Source organism: Macaca mulatta, chromosome 6 (genome assembly GCF_049350105.2).
Source record: "Macaca mulatta isolate MMU2019108-1 chromosome 6, T2T-MMU8v2.0, whole genome shotgun sequence".
NCBI classification, from domain to species: domain Eukaryota; kingdom Metazoa; phylum Chordata; class Mammalia; order Primates; family Cercopithecidae; genus Macaca; species Macaca mulatta.
In genome coordinates, this window is record NC_133411.1 from 138,384,383 (window position 1) to 138,406,204 (window position 21,822).

Below are 21,822 nucleotides of genomic sequence, written 5' to 3' on the forward strand. Positions count from 1 at the left end.
ATCTCCGGGCTTAGAAAATTCCGACAAAGATGAGAAGACAAATCAAAGGCCTTTGGTAAATGAGGCCTGAGCTTTGTGGTCAAGTCTGCACTAATTTTTGCCTTGTGTGATGTGTGAATTTGACAAAAAGAGGAGCTGGATTGAGGAGTGGGATGGGAAGGGGGAGGCACCTCTACCTGCACACACCTCAACTGACTGATGGGGGGCAGGGGATGGATGCAAATCAGGCCTTCCCGAGTGGCCAATCAATAGTCAGGTGAGGGATTTTGGGTCCCCACCCCATCCCAACCGGCGTTTGAGCACGTGCACAGTGTTCTGGGACCTTTGTCCCGCAAAGTCACGCTTGGCGGGCACCCCTTGGTCCCTTTTTCTGATCAGATGTCCTTGATTCTTTTCTGCTCTACAACCCACCTCTCTAGTCGTGTCTTCCCATCTCCCTACTCATTCCCTTCCGTGCTGCTGCGGGTGAGAGCTTTCAGCGTTGCGTCCCAAGGAGCGTGAGGAGTGTGCGGAGCTTGGCACACCAAGTTGCTGAGACTGTGACACCAGCCTCCGCCCGTTCCGCGCGGGTGCAGGCGGCGAGCCTCGGCTCGGACACCACAGCTCTCCTGCCCGCGCCGGGCAGTCCTCCGCCTGTCCAGAGGCAGCACTCCCGGCTCTCGGCTGGCTGTGGGTCTGTCCTGTGGGGCTCCAGCACTAGCCTGCTCGGCCTCGGAAACTCCTGCAGCGTCCAGAACACAGAAAATAGACTCATCACCTAATTCGCCAGGGAGCTCCAGCGCTGCGGGGCCGCGGCACTGCCTCCCCCGCTCCTCCCCCCACCCGACCCCACCCCACCCCCGCCAGGGCTTCGGCGGCCTCCTGGAGTCACAGAGCCTACCCCCCCACCCCAACACCCCCTCCCCCGGCAGACAAAGGGCCTGGGCAAATTCGCCGCCCGGCCTCCTAGCGCTCCGGGGAGGCCGCTGCGCCCGGAGTGGATCGCGCTGGAGGCGTGCGCCGGGCGAGAAGCCGCGGCCGCCGGAGCGCAGTATGGGGAAGAACCGCGAGATGCGCCTGACTCACATCTGCTGCTGCTGCCTCCTTTACCAGCTGGGGTTTCTGTCGAATGGGATCGTTTCAGGTAAGTTCTTCCATGACTTTCTCGCTTCCTTTCCAGCCATCCCAGCGGAGACCGCGAACGTAGGGGTCGGCAGGGCTGGTGCAACCGGTGCGTGGAGAGCAGAGCTCAGTAGGTAGCAATAAAAATGAGCTTGAGGTGCGGGTTAAGGGGTCAAGTTCGGAAATGAAGCACACTTCTGCCGGCCTCGTTTTACCCGTATGTGGAATAGTTTCCTTCTAATTAGAGCAATAATATTTGCAAAGGTACGTTTACAGCACCTGGAGGAAAATTAGAACGTACCTAAGTTGATAGCAACGCTCTGCTCTAGCATACACTTCAGAAATCGTTTACTCGTGCTGGAGTCTTTGCATCGGTTTTCTTTTCAACAATGAAGTACGGTCACCAAACTTTGATGCCCCCTTCCCCCGCCCCCAATATAATCGTACTTTTACTCTGAAAATGCTGGGGTCTGTAATCTGATCGCAAAGCTTCTGGGGTTGCAAAGAGTTTCAGGGGCTAGACGGGTGGTCTCCATTGCATTCAACGCGAGCGCCCTGTATCTATGGATTGTGAGCTTGGAAATATTTGTGCTACTGGAACCGCGGCACTTTAAGCCCCGCACTTCTGTCTGCCCCGCCCGCAGAGCTGCAGTTCGCCCCCGACCGCGAGGAGTGGGAAGTCGTGTTTCCTGCGCTCTGGCGCCGGGAGCCGGTGGACACGGCTGGCGGCAGCGGGGGTAGCGCGGACCCAGGCTGGTTGCGCGGCGTTGGGGCCGGCGGAAGCGCCCGGGCGCAGGCTCCCGGCAGCTCACGCGAGGTGCGCTCTGTGGCTCCGGTGCCTTTGGAGGATCCCGTGGAGGGCCGATCAGAGTCCCGGCTCCGGCCCCCGCCGCCGTCGGAGGGTGAGGAGGACGAGGAACTCGAGTCGCAGGAGCTGCCGCGGGGATCCAGCGGGGCTGCTGCCTTGTCCCCGGGCGCCCCGGCCTCGTGGCAGCCGCCGCCTCCCCCGCAGCCGCCCCCGTCCCCGCCCCCGGCCCAGCCTGCCGAGCCGGATGGCGATGAAGTGTTGCTGCGGATCCCGGCCTTCTCTCAGGACCTGTACCTGCTGCTCCGGAGAGACGGCCGCTTCCTGGCGCCGCGCTTCGCAGTGGAACAGCGGCCAAATCCCGGCCCCGGCCCCACGGGGGCAGCATCCGCCCCGCACCCTCCCGCGCCGCCCGACGCAGGCTGCTTCTACACCGGAGCTGTGCTGCGGCACCCTGGCTCGCTGGCCTCTTTCAGCACCTGTGGAGGTGGCCTGGTAAGCGCCTTCTTTCCCTAACTCTCCATTTTCCCCTGCTGCTCCTCTCCTTGCCCCATAGATCAGGCTGATTTGCATGCACCTTCTCCCCTTTCAGTGTGCTCCTTTTGAGCTTCGCCCTAGACTGCACCCCAGGTGTCTACATCTTTTGCCTCCCATGGAACATCTCCAGGGCAGTTATGTAAATCCGACGTCTAATTGGATGGATAAATGGCCTTCTCCTTCCAGATGGTTATGTGTCTTTCGAAACTACATGAAACTGTGCCTTTTTGTAACTTCTTCCCAATGGCTCTTCTTTCTGTTCTCCAGGGTTTTCTGAAATAAGGGCACCACGTGATGCCTTTTAGAAACTCAAAAACAACCAGTCGGCTCACTGATGAATCTCCTCCGTGTTTGCACAGCACTCTCTGTTCCTCATCTGTTATCTTAGAGCTTTTTCATAACCTACTTCAAAGTTGTAAGAACAATTCTATAGGGAATTACTCTGACAGTTGTCTAGAATTTAAACACATCCAGAGCCATACTGGACACCTGTTCACTGTTTTTGTGAAAGATAGGAGTTGGGAGGGACTCAATTGAGAGACTGGAGCTGTTGAGTAATGGGTGACATTATCATCCAATCCGTGTTCAAAGGGTTATGGTTCTGTGATTTACATTTCATTTGACAGTAGTTTCTTTTCTTCTTTCCACTCTTTGGAGGAAAGGAGCAAGGTGGAGAGCCTTGTTAAATGGCCTGTTGGGATGGAAAGTAAAAGCCATTTGCTCTGTCAATGCAGAACATCATTTGATTTTTCTCCCTCTGTCATGATTCAGGGGTTAGGACAAGCTTCTATAAGTTGTCCTTTGTGTGTGTGTGTGTGTGTGTGTGTGTGTGTGGTCAAATATGCATAACATAAAATTTACTATTGTAACCGTTTTTAGACGTACAGGTACATGGCATTAAGTACATTCACGTTGTTGTGCAACACCACCATGTCCTTTATGGTTGCTCCCACCACCATGGGCTTAATATTAATTGGTTTAAGAAAAAACTCATAAAATATCAAAAATGTCCTTGTGATTTGTGGCTTCATTTTGCTCTTCATAGTGAGCCACTGAGAAATCCACAGGAACTTGCATGGAAGCAAACTGCTCATTTGGAGAAAATCCAACAGCAGTGGATAGCAGAAAATAATCAGCACAGTCACAGCCACCCAAACCTACCACCTGCCCCCCACCCCTGAACCAAGATCCCATAGTCGAATGATGTACACTGTTGGACAGTGCTCATAATGATGAATATTCAAATATGGGCATTTTTAGGCTTAAGTGAAAAAAATTGGCATGGAAAAATTACATGTAAAGCTTTTATTAAAAGGTTTTCTGTGGAACTGATGTTTGAACATTTCACTGGGGAAAACGTTTTGTGGAGATTTCATTGTCCACTAGCTTTTGGCTGGGGATTAAATAATCACATATAGAAAGTTCCTGGTGTGGTAGGAGCAATGGGGGATAAAGAATTTCACTGTGTTGAAATGTGCACTTTTGGTCAGATTTTCCAAATGACCCATTCCTTCTCTCTGTATTTAAGGAAGCAAAGTTAGAATTATAAGTAGGTTTTTCATAGACTGAATAGGAGTTTGACATACCTCCCTGTTTATCATGTTGGACTTTTACTCACTTTTCCTATTAGCTACATATGTATATGTTCTGAACTGGGAAGTCTTTGTTATTGAGGAAAACTACCATTGCCAGCAATACAGTTTAGGAGTTAGGTTTTCAGTAAAAAGTTAAGCAAATAGCCAAGAAGGGTGGGTTTGTTACTCTAGACTCTAATATGCCAGCCCTTTTCCCTTATGAGCTGGTGGATAAGGAAAGAGAGAGTTGTTATCTGTACTCTGGAAGAGATTTGTTCCCTGATGACTGACAAGCTCCTTATCTCTCTAGGCTTCAGTTTCCATAGGTAAAATTAGAGAATTAGATGATTTAATTAAACAAATTGGAAGGTGGGATTAAAATTCTGTTGGATATTTAATGTATTCCAGGTCCCTTGTTTAGGGGATAGAATGTTCTGCCTTTTAGGGGCCCCAGAATTAAGAGAAAGATATCATGTATAAGTGGAAATGACACAGGTAGTCACAAGACAGTGACAGATCAGCACAATGAATCGAATGTTATGCTAAGGTAAAAATCCCTTGGGAGAGGTGGGGAATGCTTCCCAAAGCAGATGAAGTTTAACTGGATCTTAAACCATGGAGAGGATTTCGCCAGGCAGAAAAAAAAGCTGGAGTGTTGTAGGTAGAGGGAGGAGACTGAGTGCAGGCATGAAAATACAGGACCTGTCAAGGGAATGATAACGATTATCTCCTATGACTAGGCCAGAAGATGCGATAGAGAGAAATGATCTTAAAATGTCTAGAGATCAAACTTCAAAAGCCTTGTCTGCAAGAATATGGGCTTTTTCTAACTGAATATTCACAAAACTCCTTACCTGTTCCTCTATATCTCAAGAATTCTGTGATCCTGTAATGCTAATGTGAGGAATTATGATACCTTTATATAGAGATGATGAATCATTTATAAATGCAACTGCCATTAGTTTGCAACAATTATTCTCTTCTCAGGGAAAGCTTTCTTATTGTCAGTTGCAGAGAAGAGGGTATTTCACTAACAGTACCTTCCCCTCCCCTCTCTTGATAGTAAGTTTTGCCTACTGGTACCTGAACTTTTCAATATCTTTTGGATTATGAAATGTTTAAAAGGATCCAAAAGTCTGTAGGAAAGGAAATAGAACATCAGCTATCCAATTAAGTGAACATTTATAAGATTGACCAATTTACTCTCCAGGTACTACGCTAACTTGTGTTATCAAAGGAAAAGTGCCAGAATGGAGATTTTGGATATGGGGCAAGAGCTGCCTCTTCAAAGTTTTTAATCTTTCTGGATATCATATCTGGATCTGTCTCTATATAAAATGTACAAATTATACTTATATATGTAGCAATTGATCTGTGAAGCGTTATTATTTCTATTTGTCCTGATTAGTGTATTATTGAATAACAATCTTATTTGAGTCGTATATTAGGTCTTATAAGCATGCAAATATACTACTACTAATCAATTAAACATTTATTGAACAACTCTTATGACTAAGGCCTTTTCCAGATATTGAGAATACAAAAAGAAGATGAAGCAGTCTCGATATATTTCACGGGGCTCTCAACCTAACTTGCCAGTCCCCAATGAAAACAGGGAAATACAATAGGTTGAGATGTATGAAAATACAGGTATACCATGAGTGCTCTGATGGCACTGTCTTGTTCATCTCTTTTCATTTCCAGCACTTTAGTTTTTAGTAGGTACTCAGTAAAAATCACTGAATAATAAAATACAACAGATGAAGTACTTTATGATATTTTAAAATCATCTTAAAAAGTTAAAACACACAAAAGCAACAAATTAAATCCCATGAAACTGTGCAACAATTATCTTTGCTCAAAGTTAACACAATTTTTTTTTTTCTAAAAACATTCTTATAAGCACTGGGCCAAAATAAACTAGATTAGTATATACCTGGCCTATGTTTTTTTTAATGGACTACTGACATGGCAGACTACTTAGATTATTTTTTCCATATGATGAAGTGTGGATACTAAAACTAATTCCACCTTTTCCTACTTAAATTAAGAGTTTTATCCAGTAGTCATTTTGGTTAGCTTTTATTACAGAATCTGGAGCCTTCTGTAAATTCAATTATTTTTTATCTTATTTGCACTAAAGTATTCTATGCTGTGGGAAGTTTTAAACAATTAAATATTTTTGTGACTCCCATTTAAATAAGGCACTATATCAGTTAGCAGTGTGAAAGCTGCTGTCAGAGCAGGAATGGGTAAAGGGAAATAAACACATAACAAGGAGAACCAGTCGAATCAATCAACATCCAAATGAAAAAATTAAGATTACAGACTGACCTCATATATCTACTTTCTTCTTTCAAGCAAAATCTTAGGAATGATAGAAAAGATATTCTAAATAAATATAAAGCAGTATTAGAAGAGAATGTCATCAGGACATCAGATATTTTAAATATCTCCTGAAAGATTGAAACAGTTTGGCTTGGATTAAGGGAAACATATAGTCATTAGAAAACATCTGTGAATTGCAGGAGCCATGCCAGAAGTGCCGCTGTACATGCAGGGAAAGGCAATGCAGTGAGCAGAAAGGGACCTAGAATAAGAGTAGGATTTGTTTTCTCTGTTATCCCATTCTGCCAAGCACCAGAAGCCACATACATGTCGCTAACACAGGAACAGAGAACAGATGCAGAGCTTACCCAGGCACATGGGTGACACCCAGGAAATAGTCTCTACTCTCAAAAGATGAGCTGTTGGATTCTTGCACCGAGTCAAATGTCCCATCTGTCTCTAACTCAAGGAGAGCTGAGTAAACTGAACTAGTCACAACAGATAGGTGAGCAGGGAAGCCAAGAAAAGATGAGCTGACACCCAAGAATATTACATTTTGAAGAAAATAATATAAAAAGAGTCTAAAACTCTTGTTAATTAATACAAGAAGCAAAAAATTAATAAATAGAATAACAGAAATCTAATGCCCAGAAGAATAAGAGCAGGTATATATTCATGGAAAAAAATAAATTAAAAAAATAAGAACAAACTGCTATCCATAAAAAAAAAACAGATTAGATACAATGGAACTGAAATTATATCTCTGTTAGAATAAAAACTCAATAGATGAGCTGATAGGTAAATTTGTGATATGGAAGATCAAACCCAGAAATTGTCCCAGAACATAATACAATGGCCAAATGAATATATAATAATAAGAAGAAGTTGTGAGCCATGAATCATAGGTCTATATCAAACATTTCTCTAATAGGAATGCATTTAAAAAATCAGTATAAAGATTCAATTGTAAAAATACATGCAATTATATGCTACCTATCAGTTAGACTTTGGATATGAGGCCAGATGTTACTTCTCTGAGGGTAGAGGGTAGATGAGATAAATGATGTTCTGGATGATCCTCGCTCAGCATACACCAAAAGCAATTTTCAATACAGGTTTCCGTATTTGGAATTAAAAATAAAGACAAATGGAAAGCAGTTTATGTGTAGAATTCTTGATTTTAAAAATTTTCATTCTTTATTGTTGTTTCCTTTCAAAATTGTAGCAACATTTTTAAACAACTTTCTTGTTTTTCCAAAGTTTTCACGGAAACAAAAATGTATTTTGCACTCAGATTTCACTGGCTTTCATATTTAATTATTTAATATTTAAATATTGATTAAATTATACATTTACAGAATGTTGTACCTACCAGTGTTCAGACAAATATGGCTGACTCTTGTCACAGGCTGACTGGTGGAAATGGTTGTGTGCTGTAAGACAAAGGAAGTGTCTGCTAGCTATGAGCATTCAGCATGCTGTATGCCTCAGCGACATATTTTCCAGATGATGTGTGGAGTATTAAGTCAGCGATTCTAGTTGAATTGGTTGATATAACCAAGATTAGTTAGGGAGAGGTAAAGAGACCAGTGATTCTGATTGAATTGGTTGATATAACCAAGGTTAATTGGATAAAGGTTAAGAGACCTTTTTTTCAGCGTCAGAAACAAATTTGTCAGAGATGAGACACAAACCTTCAGAGTGAAGGACCAACCACAAAACTCCGCATGACCTAAGAGGGACCCAAATCTAGATACACATTGACAGAATATTAGAAAATCAAAGAGAAAGAGAAAATCCTATGCATTTAATGGAGGAGAGATGATCTACAGTGGGATGTGTGTCAGATTGACTTTAGAGGATTGAATCAGTAATACTGGGTGCCAGAGGATCAGGTAACTTCAGAATTCTGAGGAAGAGTCATTCTAAGTCCTGGATTATATGGTCACACAAAATACCATTCAAATCTGAGGCCAAAGTAAAATCATTTTCAAAATTATAAGGACTCAGATGTTACCACACAGAATCTCCAAAAAGATATGCAATGAAAAATCTTCCTCAAATACCTATCCCCTGGTTAGTACTTAGTTTTCCATCCTAGAGGTAACCAGGGTCATCTGCTTATAGTGTCTGATCTGGAGGTAGTTTATGCATAAACAAATATATATACATGTATACACTTACAGTTTTTTAAAAACCCATATTGTTTACACACACACACACAGTATTATCACATTTGAATGTGTAAAGAGATTCCCCTTTTGTTTAGTCCTCTTATATCTGATTGCAAGGATCTTTTGTAATCTACCTAATCAGTTTGGTGTTCCTGGATATTTGATTGAATACAATATTTTCCTATTAAGAACAAGGCTAAATATATAGGATCCTGTAGAAATGCTGTTTTGCCTCTAATGTATATCTGTATTAAAGGGCATGTGTATTGGTAATTTGGAGAGATATTGCTTAATTGTACCCATAGAGATGGTGCTACTTTACAGTCTCAGACCAGGAGAATAGGATAGTTTCTCTTTCCCATGTCCTGTTACTGGTACGGACGTTATTATTAAAATTTTTGACCTTTGTGAAATCTAATAGGTGAAAGATGTTATTTTTTATTATTATTATTATTATTATTATTATTGAGATGGAGTCTCACTGTCGCCAGGCTGGATTGCTATGGTGCGATCTCAGCTCACTGCAGCCTCTGCCTCCTGGGTTCAAGCAATTCTTCTGCCTCAGCCTCCCAAGTAGCTGGGACTACAGGCGCCCGCCACCATGCCTGGCTAATTTTTTGTATTTTTAGTAGAGATGGGGTTTCACCATATTAGCTAGGATGGTCTTGATCTCCTGACCTCGTGATCCACCTGCCTTGGCCTCCCAAAGTACTGAGATTACAGGCGTGAGCCACCGTGCCCGGTCGAAATAACTGGTTTTTAAGTGTACCTACCTTTATGGCATTCTGTGGATTTCCAGTTTAGCATCAGAGTAGCATGAATAATATAGTTATGTGTGAGAGAAGTTTCTGGATTATGAGAGGAGCAATATGTAGATACGTTAGTCTTCATCAAAGGAAGCTACATAGTGAATAAACAGAATTGTGATGCTGATCAAATAAGCTACATTGTACATTAAAAATAAACTAATCATATATTAACCTATGTCTGCATTCTCAGAGAACTGAGACATGGACCAATTTTGTGAGAAGAAATTTTGATTATTTAATAATCAGTAAATAATTGCATGTATTTATTTTAAGTTTGTTAACTGAATCATAAATATAGTATACTTTTAAATAACAAAATTCTTTATAGAGCCTGAAAATATGTTTATGCAACACTAAAACAGAGCACATTTTAATTGAGCTCATGCACAATTGAATGTTTCCACTTATTTGCAATTGCATTTTTACCCCAGAGGGTTTTATGTCTTCGTATTTGCAAAATGAAGAAGAATCAGAGGAGTTCCAGGTTCCTGGTAGATGGGATATGTTTTGGAGCAGTGGGAGAACTAGTAGTCCCCCTTGAATTATGATTTGGAGGTTTCCTGAAAGGAAGTTTTAAGATTCCCTTAGCAAACTGAGAACCATAATTTGATGCAGAGTGCATTTAGGGTGCAGCTATAGTGAGCACATCCATCTCATCATTATTCTGATGCCAAGCCCTAGACTGAGAGAAGTGAGAAAATGGGAGCTTAGCCATTCCAGTGCTACCCAGATATTTTTATAGAATTATTACATGGCGGTGTTGGGAAGTACCTTAGGGATTAGATGGTTTAGTGTCTGCCTTTTCCAGAGAGAGAAACTTGACTTCATCTCATAATTAATGTGCATGTATCTGCAATAAATTATTAACTTTTTAGACTCTAACTCAGATGATCAGGGAATGGTGCTGGTGAGCCCAGGCCAGTTTTGGGATTACCAAATGCTTCTGCTTTTCTATTGTTTTCCATTTAAAATAAATGAGATCTAAACATATATATATTTTTTTCTTAAGCACATTCAAAGGATAAACATAAGGATATTTTGCCCTAAACTCTTTTTGTAGTCTACTAGCCTCAGCCTAGCTTTATTTAAAATAAGACCACTTCTGCAGTGAGGCTACATCATCAGCCATTTGACCATGCTCCTTGATGTTCTGTTTCTTCAAGTGTGGTGTGTAGATACCAGGATCAAAATCAGGCGGTGGGGTGTATGGGGGTGTGGGGGGATGTGGTTTGGTGAGGTAGAGGTAGTCTCTATAAAAAATAAGGATTCCAGATTGAATGACAAACCTAAAATATGAATTTAAAAAGAGTCCAAGATAAAAATAAGCCTGGGGTGGTGGCACATGCCTGCAGCCCCAGCTACTCAGGAGGCTAAGGTGGGAGGATCACCTGAACCCACGAATTAGAGGCTGCAGTGAGCTGTGATTGCACCACTGTGCTACACCTGGGTGACAGAATGAGACCCTGTCTCAAAAGAGTGAAAGAAAGACAGAGAAAGAGAGGGATAGGGAGGGAAGGAGGTAGGGAGGAAAAGAAAGGCAGGAAAGAAAGAAAAAGGAAGGAAGGAAAAGGAAAGAAGGAAGGAAGGAAGGAAGAAAGGAAGGGAAGGAAGGCAGGCAAGACCCTGTCTCCAAATAAATGAATAAATAAACAAACAAAAAGAATACAAGGTACTTATTTTTTGAAAAATAAGGTACTTTTAAGTTCAGGGGTACGCATGCGGGTTTGTTAAGTAGGTGAACTTGTGTCATGGGGATTTGTTTTACAGATTATTTCATCACCCAGATATTAAACCTAGTACCCATTAGTTAGTTTTCCTGATCCTTTCTCTCCTCCCACCCTCAACCCTCTAGTAGGCCCCAGTGTCTGTTGTTCCTCTCTATGTGTCCATGTGTTCTCATAATTTAGCTCCCACTTATAAATGAGAACATGCGGTGTTTGATTTTCTGTTCCTGTGTTAGTTTGCTAAGGATCATGGCCTCTAACCCCATCCAGGTTGCTGCAAAGGACATGATATCGTTCTCTTTTGGGGCTGCACAGTATTCTATAGTGTATATATACCACATTTTCTTTATCCAGTCTACCATTGACGGGCATTTAGGTTGATTCCATGCCTTTGCTATTGTGGATAGTGCTGCAATGAACACACACACGTGTGTGTCTTTATAATACAACAATTTATATTCCTTTGGGTATATACCCAGTAATGGGATTGGTGGGTCATATGGGGTATTTCTGCTTTCAGGTATTTGAGGAATCACCACACTATCTTCCACAATGGTTGAACTAACTTAAACTGCCATCAACAGTTTATAAGCATTCTTTTTTCTCCACAACCTTGCTAGGATCTGCTATTTTTTGACTTTTTAATAATAGCCATTCTGGCTAGTGTGAGATGGTATCTCATTATGCAAGCTAAAATTTGAGGGCAGCCACTTCAGTGGCTCTGAAAACAACAGAGCTCAAGATTCTTTCCTACTGGATTTGCATCCACTAAACTTCATACCCTAAGGATCTTGCATGAATTTTAATCCTCATATGCTCTTTTTGGAAAGTTCCAGTAACAGTAAAATTAGATACATCCTGTCCTTACTTAATAATATGGTCCCAGAAACCGACTCAGATGCTAGTGAGTTAAAAAGGATTCTATGGATTTAAAATTATTAATCAACACAGTATACGTGTGAACTAGTTGGAAGGTAACACAATGGAACATGAATGCCAGCATGAGTGTTTTCCTACTCTTCAAATAAAAAGAAAGCAAAAATTGAAATCTGCTTCCTCTTCTAGAATCTGGAAATATTAAATAGAAGTAAGTAGTTTCATTCATCAGCCATTTTATCAGTAAAATTGCAGCAGGAGAATTACTCCAGCTGTTTCACAATATTATTGGAGTTATATATTTATATTATATTTCTTAAATATAATTTTATATTTATATATTATCTATTTATATATTATTATATTTATTAAAATAAAATTTATCAGAAATAAAAGAAGAAATATAACTTCAGACTGAAAAGGTCAGTTCAGATGTGGATAAAGGAAGACCGAGGCATATTGTAGTGGGATGTTAGAAAATCAGTGGTGTAGAGAAAATTGTAAACTCTTTGTGAGAGGTTGTCTATCCTGGAATAGCAGTGCAGTATGGGGTTAAAAGGACCTTGAAAATGCATAAGAACTGAATGGTAAACTATCTCAAATGCCAAAAAAAAAAAAAGAAGGTCTTTTCTACTCATTCACATTCCAGGTATTTGGATGTCAAATGTCCTGTAAAACTTATTAAAATTAACAGTTAAAAAAAAATTAGCCTGCTAAGAGCAGTGGAGAGGCAGGTGATTATATCAGCTAATCACATTAATGCATTTGGTCTGTCTCCATTATAATTTGGATTTGAATGTATATATTAGCAACTAAAATGTTATAGGTACATTTCCATTATAAGATTATTATGTTACCAACAAATATTTTAGTCTGCCCAATTTATAGATAGGCAATTAGGTTACTGACAGAGGAAATTGCATATAGTTAGCATATCTAGGGTGTTTGTGTTGTCTGGCTCTGGTTATATTCTTACAGATGAAGTAAATAGAACTTTAAAATTTTATTACAAGATAGAAAGTTTGAGTAATTCATCATGGAAATAATATTTGTATATAAATATAATCAACACATTTAAAGGCTGAGTAACTCATTGTGGAAATAGCTGCCTGTTTATAAATTTAATTATTTAGTGCCCCATTTTTTTTGCTAACATGGATAATTTCTCTGTAGATCTCCACTTAAAATTCTGTCAGTTCAAAATAGGTGGTTCTATTTAATAATGTTTTAAAATATATTGAATTGATATTTTAAGATGAAAGTTCCTATGTAGAATTTTTTCCAAGTGCACCCTAATTATCTCTCATTAGTAAGATACGTTCATGGATATGTCAGGCTGATTTTTTCAGGGTAAATCAGTATTTAAAATGTAACAAATTAAAAAGGATACTGCAAATCCCCTTTCTTCCAACATCTTTTTTGAGGTATGATTTATATACCCTAAAATTCATCCAGTTTAAGCGTAAAATTCAGTGTTTTTTAGTTCATTTATAGAATTGTGCAACCATCACAACTTAGTTTTAGAACAGTTCCATCAACTGGAAGGGTCCCTGATCCCCATCTGCAGTCATGTGTTCCTATCTCCAGTCCCAGGCAACCATTAATCTACTCTGTGTCTCTATAGATTTGCCTTTCATATAAATGTAATATTATAAAATTCGGCCATTTGTGTCTGTCCACCTTCACTTAACTTGATGTTTTTGAGGTGCATTCACCTGGTAGCATGTATCAGTAGTTCATTCTTTTTTTCTTCATGGACTATTTCCACTGTCCTGAAATACCACATTTTGTTTATTCACTCATCAGTTGGTGGGCATTTGGATTGTTTCCATTTTTTGGCTATTATGAATAAAGCTACTATAGATATTTGTGTACAAGTCTTTGTGTAGATGGCTATTTTCACTCCTCTTAGGTGGAAACCTAGGACTGCAATTACTAGGTTGTACAGTAAATTTGTTTAGTATTTTAAGATACTGCCAAACTTTTTTTCAAATTACTATATCATTTTATATTCCCCCCAGTAATGTATGAGGATTCCGGTTTCTCAACATCCTCAACAATACTTGTTTACGTACCACAGAAATCTCTCATTTTAAGTGTACAATTCAATGGTTTTAGTACATTTACAGAATTGTGCAACCATCACAACTTAGTTTTGGAACATTTCTATCAACTCAAAGGGTCCCTTATACCCATCCGGAGTCACTCTGTTCTTATCTCCAGTCCCAGGCAACCATTAATCTACTTTGTGCCTCTATTGTCTCTTTTGGATTACTTTTATGGATTTGCAGTGGTATCTCATGTGGTTTTAATTGTTTTCCTAGTGACTAACTATATTGAGCATCAGTTCATGCACCAGTTCATAGCCATTGTAATATCTGTCATCTTTGGTGAAATGCCTACTCAAAACTTTTGCCAACTTTTTAATTATTTTTTTCTACTATTTAGTTTTAAGAGTTCTTTATATACTCTGGCTGTAAATACTTTATCAGACAAGTGATTTGCTAATGTTTTCTTCCAGTCTCTGGTTATCTGTTCAGTTTCTTAATGGTATCTTTTAAGGCCAATTTTTGAGACTTTTGATAAAAATCTCATTTATCTTTTTTTTTTTTTAATGGAACATGTTTTTGATGTTGTATCTAAGAACTCAGTGTCTAACCCAAAGTCACAAGGACTTCCTCCTATGTTTTCTTCCATAATTTCCATAATTTGAAGTGTCACTTTCAATCCTATGATTCATTAGTTTTTGTGCATGTTGTAAGACTGTACATTTTCTCTTTGCATGTACTTTTCCAGTGGTATCTCAGAACCATTTGTTGAAAACAGCATACTTTCCTCATGAAATGCCGTAGCATTTTTGTTAAAAGTAAATTGACTGCAAATGTGCGAGTTTATTTTTGAACCATTTTTAGTGTTGTTTTGATCTATATTTATCCTCATGTCAATACCATACTGTATTGATTTATGTAGCTTATAATATTTTTTAATTTGGTGGAAATTTAAGTCCTTTAATTTTGATTTTCTCTTTTCAAAATTGTTGTGGCCTGACAGGCACGGTGGTTCATGCCTGTAATCCCAGCACTTTGGGAGGCCGAGGTGGACAGATCACTTGGGGTCAGGAGTTTGAGACCAGCCTGGCCAACATGGTGAAACCCCGTCTCTACTAAAAATACAAAAATTAGCAGAGCAGGGTGGTGGGCACCTGTAATCCCAGCTATTCAGGAAGCTCAGGCATGAGAATTGCTTGAAGCTGGGAGGTGGAGGTTGCAGTGAGCCAAGTTTGCACCACTACACTCCAGCTTGGGAGACAGAGGAGACTCCATCTCAAAATAAAAATAAAAATAAATTGTTTTGGCCATTCCGGCTTCTTTATATTTCTATATACATTTTAGGATCAGATTGTCAGTATCTTCAAAGAACCTGCCTGGACTTTGATAGGAGGGTTTATGCTTAATCTGAAGTTCGGTTTTCTGAAATTCCATTTTGGAAGAGATCTTATCTTAAATAATACAAAACCGATTTTTTTTCTCTGTGAATATGATTATTACTAGAGGAGTTGTTAGGATCTGTTTTCGAACATGCTGTTTATTTGTTTGCTTGATTTTAACCCTGACACTAACAACTTTGGTCTTTTTCATAGCAGTAGGCATGAAACACAATAGTGGAGTCTTGATTAAAAGGAACAAAATAAGCTACTCGTTGTCCATATTACAGTATTTAAAATGAACAATTTGAAACCATTAACAAGATTTAAATTCCATAAAGGATTTATGAGAACAGGTAATCCAAGATACTCATTTGGAGGCATACAAATAAGGAATACAAAATAGGAAGTCACACAGATAGTGTTTTTGCAGGATTAGGACATGAACCCAGGATTCAGACTCCAGATTCCACTCTTAATGTCTGTCCTACTGCTATGGAAAAGACCAAAGTTGGTAGGGTCAGGGTTCAAATCAAGCAAACAAATACAGACAAATCAACAAAACCCAAACTAATCTTTTCAGGAAGTGGATTTCACTCACAAACATTCAGAGCTATTCTGTAAATGTAAGCTTGTGTAAAATTATTCTATGTGTTTAGTTACACAGAACCAAGGATTTCAGTACAGTACTTTTTATTAAAAACCAAACCAGTATGTCCTCTCTGGTAATGTAAGTTTCAAGAGTTGTCTCCAGACCACAGGTATTATGACTGAGTAAATGTTAGGGAAATAAAGACCCTTAGATAGTTAATCCATTAATATGAATTTATTAATGAGATAAAGAAACCTAGTAAAGGATAGAAATGCTGTATTTAGTTAATTCCAATGAAAATTTTTCTTATTTTAGTAGTTCTTACATAGAGGTGTGTCATGACACTAATGACATCCTGGAGTTATGAAATTTGATATGAAAGCAAATGTGGAATCACTATCGTTTTTTGGAAGTGAACGTTTATAAAGCTCTAGTTGCAACTGTTACCCTGGAAAAACTTGGCTCAGGAAGTGAAAGGAAATTCTATCTGAATGGTTATATTTAAGTCTTTTGCTTTAGAATAATAATATATAGAGATATACACTGGAAATCTTTATAACTTTTTAAATAATATGCTTGAATTTCTTCTATTTAAGTTGACTGTAGGTGAAGATTAAATCAAAATTTTATTCCTGTATGTCTTACACTGAGTTTTAGCTTTAAGAGATAAAATGATGACTAGGAATTCTATGAGGAGAGATGTTTTCGAATGGTCAGAGGAAAACAGCCAAGACATGTAAGTATCATTTGAAAGTCAGATCCAAATCTTAGCTGATACAACAGTAAATTAAAGAAATAGATTTCATTACTAATTTAATGTCCATGATTGTTTATTTTGCATTTTCAATTTCTGTAGTTCCTTCTCTTTGTCAGGCCCCAAGAGATTACACAATTTGTGTGAATTGATACAACCTTCCTATGAGGGAGGCAGAATCATAAAGGAGGTTAGTGGGTGGAAAGATGAAAGAGGAAAAATAAAGCCACTGATTTGTATTTAGAGTGTGGTTTAAGTTTAAGAATATGGAAACCCCTATTTTCATTTGAAATGCTTTGGAATAACATACTAAAGCATCCTTGGGGACACCCTAACACTGCACATTAATATGGTTTAAAAGGTCTCCAAAGCATTTGCCTATAGTTAGCTCTGTTGTAGTATTTTAGTAAGTGTTCTAATAACTTGGCTGCTCTTGCCTTTGGCTGTGAAGTCTTCACAAGTGCACAGTGTCCAATTTTTGGGTCCTTGGTCACATGGTCTTACATGTTCACGTTCTGAGCCTATTAATAACTCAGCATAGGCTTGTAAGAAAATACATCAGACTCTATATTGGAACTGCATAATCAACTGTCTACTTAATCCTTCTCTCATTTCTTTCCATTACCTCTTACTGTAGAAGATACACATTCAACTATGTGTTCAGTGCCTGTTTCCCCTTTTATTCTCATTATTCTTTTATTTATTTCAATAAATTAGCCTTAGAGAGTTAAAAAAATTCAATATAAGTGAAAAAGAAAGCAGAGAACCATCACAATCATATAAATGGTTATAACCATGATGATAACATAGGTTTTTAAAGTACATTATAAACTGTATTTACAAATTCTTTTGGCTGTAGTAAGGTTACACACTTTGTGGAAAACAGCTGACCTGCTTGAACAAATGCTTATGTGTAAATCTAGTTTCTAGAAATGAAATTATATTTTAAGGGCTCTATAGGGTGTTGCTATGTAAGGGAAACCAATTGTGATTTTTTTGTCATTAATACAATAATAACCTAGAATTTAGTGTCACTTCCTTAGCACAAATCTGGTTTGCACATGCTTATTTTATCTTTTCATAATAATGTGGGATACTCTTAGACATTTTGAAGGTACTAGTAAAATTTAAAACATATATGAAATAATTAGAATAGCTTTCTGTGTTATGTCAGTGGTGGATAGTAAGTAACAACAAACATATCTGCAAGGAATGGGAAAAGTACCAGATTCTCCTGTTAATAATACCTACAAGGACAGGTAGAAAGTGGCATCCCTACCGTTTTTTGTTTGTTTCTTTTTAAAAACGGGGTCTTGCTCTGTCATCCAGTCTGGGGTGCAGTGGCGTGATCATAGCTCACTGCCACCTCGAACTCCCATGCTCAAGCAATCCTCCCACTTGAGCCTCCCCAGTTGCCAGACTACAGGTGTGTGCCACTATGTGCAGCTAATTTTTACTTTTTTTTTTTTTGTACAGATGAGGGGTCTCTCTGTGTTACCCAGGTTGGTCTTGAACTGCTGAGCTCAAGTGATCCTCCTTATCATCTCCCAAAGTGCTGGGATTATAGGCAGGAACCACTGCACCTGGCCACCTCTACCTTTAGTAAAAATCAAATCACAAGAGGAAAATCAATGAATGAAGGTGCTGTAGTTTTCATTTGCATTGATTTTTAAAAACAAAGACTTGAGGACCAAAATATAATAGCCACTATTTATTGAACACTGCTATATGCCATATACATATTGCCATAAGGTATGGTGAATTTTTCACAGAAACCCACTAAGGTACATGTAGTCACTCAATTTTACAGATAAGGATGCTGAAGCTGAGGGAGATTAAATAAGTCACCCTGGTGGGGTAGTTGATGAGGCCTAGAGGTGAAATTTAAAACCTTATGTGTGTGTGGTGTGTATGTTTGTGTATTTGATGAAGATACTTTGTTGCTTCAGTATTATTTTTCAGAGATATAAAACAGATTCATATCATTTTAATTCTTTGATCCAAGATATGGGACAGAAATTGATGTGGAATAAGTATAGGAGTAGAAATAGTAGAATTTAACATAGAAATTTGCTGATTTGTAATGTAATCTATCTTCTCTTTCTCTTTCTGTTTCCTTTCTGATGTTGGTATATTTAAAATTTTTAAGTAAGAAATTATCACGTTAGGGAGATTTCCTGTGAAATAATCCTGGCACAGTCCAATATCATCAGTACTTCTAGAAGCAAGGAACTCACTAAGGCAAGAAAATAAATAAAAGGTGGTCAGATTGTAAATGAAGAAGCAAAGCTGTTTTTTTAGTCACAAAAAACATGATGGTCTATAGAGAAAATCCACTAAAACTAACGTGAGGTTTAGCAAGATGGCGGGATATAAGTTTCATGTACAAATACAAGTTTATCATAACTTTTTTTATAGTACTAAGGAATGATTAGAAATTAAAATTTTATAAGCACATTTACAATACTATAAAAACATGTGATACTTAAATATAAATTTAACAAAATATGTCCTGTACCTGTATAGTATACCAAAAACTATAAAATATTGCTGGAATATTATAAAATATTGACAGAAATTAAGGTATATCTGCATAAATGGAGATACATACGTAGCTCATGAATTAGAAAACTCAATTTTAAGATGTCAATTAGTTCTGAATTGATTTATAGATTTGGCACTCTCATTTTTTTTAAAAAACCAGCTTTTTGGATAGAAATTGACAAACATGTTTATAGTTATGGAATTCCAGAGAACTTAGAAAAGCCAAAACAATTCTGAAAAGAACAAAATTGGAGGACTTACATGATCTTATTGAAGTGATAATGTTAAAGGTTTAAAATCCAGATAATCTGATATTGGAACAAAGAGGCATATGGAACATAAGACAGAATCCAGAAATAGTTCCACTTAAATATGACTAGTTGATTTTCAAGAAAGTTACCAATGTAATTCAATGGAGAAATTCTAGTCCTTGACATATGGTGCTGAAAGAATTTGACATCAATATAGGAAGAATGAATCTTGGCAGCTATCTCAACAGCCACGAACATTAATTTGAACAAACTATAAATCATTAGAAGAAAATCTTCACTCCTTTGACATAAAAATATTTTAGGTAGGATACAAAACTACAACCTTAAAAGAAAAGTAAATTACATAATTTGGACATCTTAAGTATTAAAATCATCTCTTTTTCAAATGACACTGACATAAAAACATAGTACAAGAAGTGGGAGAAAATATTTGCAAAAGATATATCTGATAAAACATTTGTTACCAGAATATGTAAAGAACTCTCTTCATTCATAAGAAGGCAGACAACATGAAAAATAGGCAAAATGTTTGAGCAGTATCTTCAGTAAAGAAGATACCAGATGGAAAAAAAGCTCATGAAAAAGATGGATAATATTATTAGTCATTAAGAAAGAAAGAAAGGTGAATATCCACATAAAAGTTCTCAAAGATTCACAGCAGATTTATTCATAATAGCCTTAAACTGGAAAATAAGCAATAATGTGTTATTGTCACACAACACAGTACTACTCAGCAAAAACAGTAATATATATTCCACAAAATGGATGAATGATGGAAGCTAAACACCAAAAAATCTATTTGTATGAGATTCTAAGAAGGAAGGACAAAACTGTGGATCAGTGGTTGACAAAAACCAGGTAATGAGGAAAAAGAATTCATTGTAAAAGTGCACCAGGAACTCCTGGGGTGAAAAAGTATTTTGTATAATAATTGTAGTGGTTGTTACATGACTGTATATGTTTGCCAAAACAAATGAAAAGCAACATGCAGTCTTTTACCCCTGTATTAATCTGTTCTCACACTGCTATAAAGATACTACCTGAGACTAGGTAATTTATAAACAAAAGAGGTTTAATTGACTTACAGTTCTGCATGTCTGGGGAGGCCTCAGGAAACTTACAATCATGGCAGAAGGTGAAGGGGAAGCAGGCACCTTCTTCACAAGGTGGCAGGAGAGAGACAGAGAGTGCGAGAGTGCGATTGCAGGGAAAACTGCGACTTTTAAATTATCATATCTTGTGAGAATTCCTTCACTATCACTAGAACAGCATGGGGGAAGCCATCCCCCATGATCTAATCACCTCCCACCGGGTCCCTCCCTTGACACCTGGGGATTACAATTTGAGATGAAATTTGGGTGGGGACACAGAACCAAACCATAGCAACCCCTGATTACCTAACCATCCTCTGATTAACACTCTTGCTCCCAGGATAAATGCAAGTGTCCTTAGCAGTTTCCAATCTTTTTGAACCTGGTGGTACAGGTATAGTCTGATAATAGTTATGGTAAAACTGTTACATTTCTTAACAGTGCATTTCAGTGGTGTGATCTCAGGTGATCTTTGCTTGTTTAGCCCACGTTTCATCTAGTCTGACAGTTCTTTTAAATCAAAACATTAATGGATTATTTTGTAAAATAGTAAAACAACACTGAAGTAAGTATAGAAAGAGAGAATCCCCAGTCCCCAAACCCTCCCCAAAGGTGACTTCAGATAGCAGCTTGATGTGTTTTCATGGAGGTCTTTATACATACTATGTATAAATAGATTTCCGGTGTTACCTGAAGTAAGTATAGACAGAGAGAATCCCTAGGTATTTTATTCTCTTTGAAGCAATTGTGAATGGAAGTTCATTCATGATTTGGCTCTCTGTTTGTCTGTTACTGGTGTATAAGAATGCTTACTGGATTAAGAAAATGTGGCACATATACACCATGGAATACTATGCAGCCATAAAAAAGGATGAGTTTGTGTCCTTTGTAGGGACATGGATGCAGCTGGAAACCATCATTCTCAGCAAACTATCACAAGAACAGAAAACCAAACACCGCATGTTCTCACTCATAGGTGGGAACTGAACAATGAGATCACTTGGACTCGGGAAGGGGAACATCACACACCGGGGCCTATCATGGGGAGGGGGTAGGGGGGAGGGATTGCATTGGGAGTTATACCTGATGTAAATGACGAGTAGTTGGGTGCTGACGAGTTGATGGGCGCAGCACACCAACATGGCACAAGTATACATATGTAACAAACCTGCACGTTATGCACATGTACCCTAGAACTTAAAGTATAATAATAATAA

General features: G+C 38.5%; 1 protein-coding gene across 1 annotated transcript in view; it reads left to right on the forward strand.

The window, feature by feature from the left end:
- The first annotated feature begins 326 nt into the window (after positions 1–326).
- The window catches only part of ADAMTS19 (ADAM metallopeptidase with thrombospondin type 1 motif 19), a 282,768-nt gene continuing 261,272 nt past the window's right edge, over positions 327–21,822 (forward strand). The window contains exons 1-2 of the mRNA XM_001099247.5: positions 327–1,123; positions 1,746–2,401. Of these exons, the coding sequence (XP_001099247.4) occupies positions 1,033–1,123; positions 1,746–2,401 (747 nt within the window). The 5' untranslated portion in view covers positions 327–1,032. The remainder of the gene's footprint in view (positions 1,124–1,745; positions 2,402–21,822) is intronic.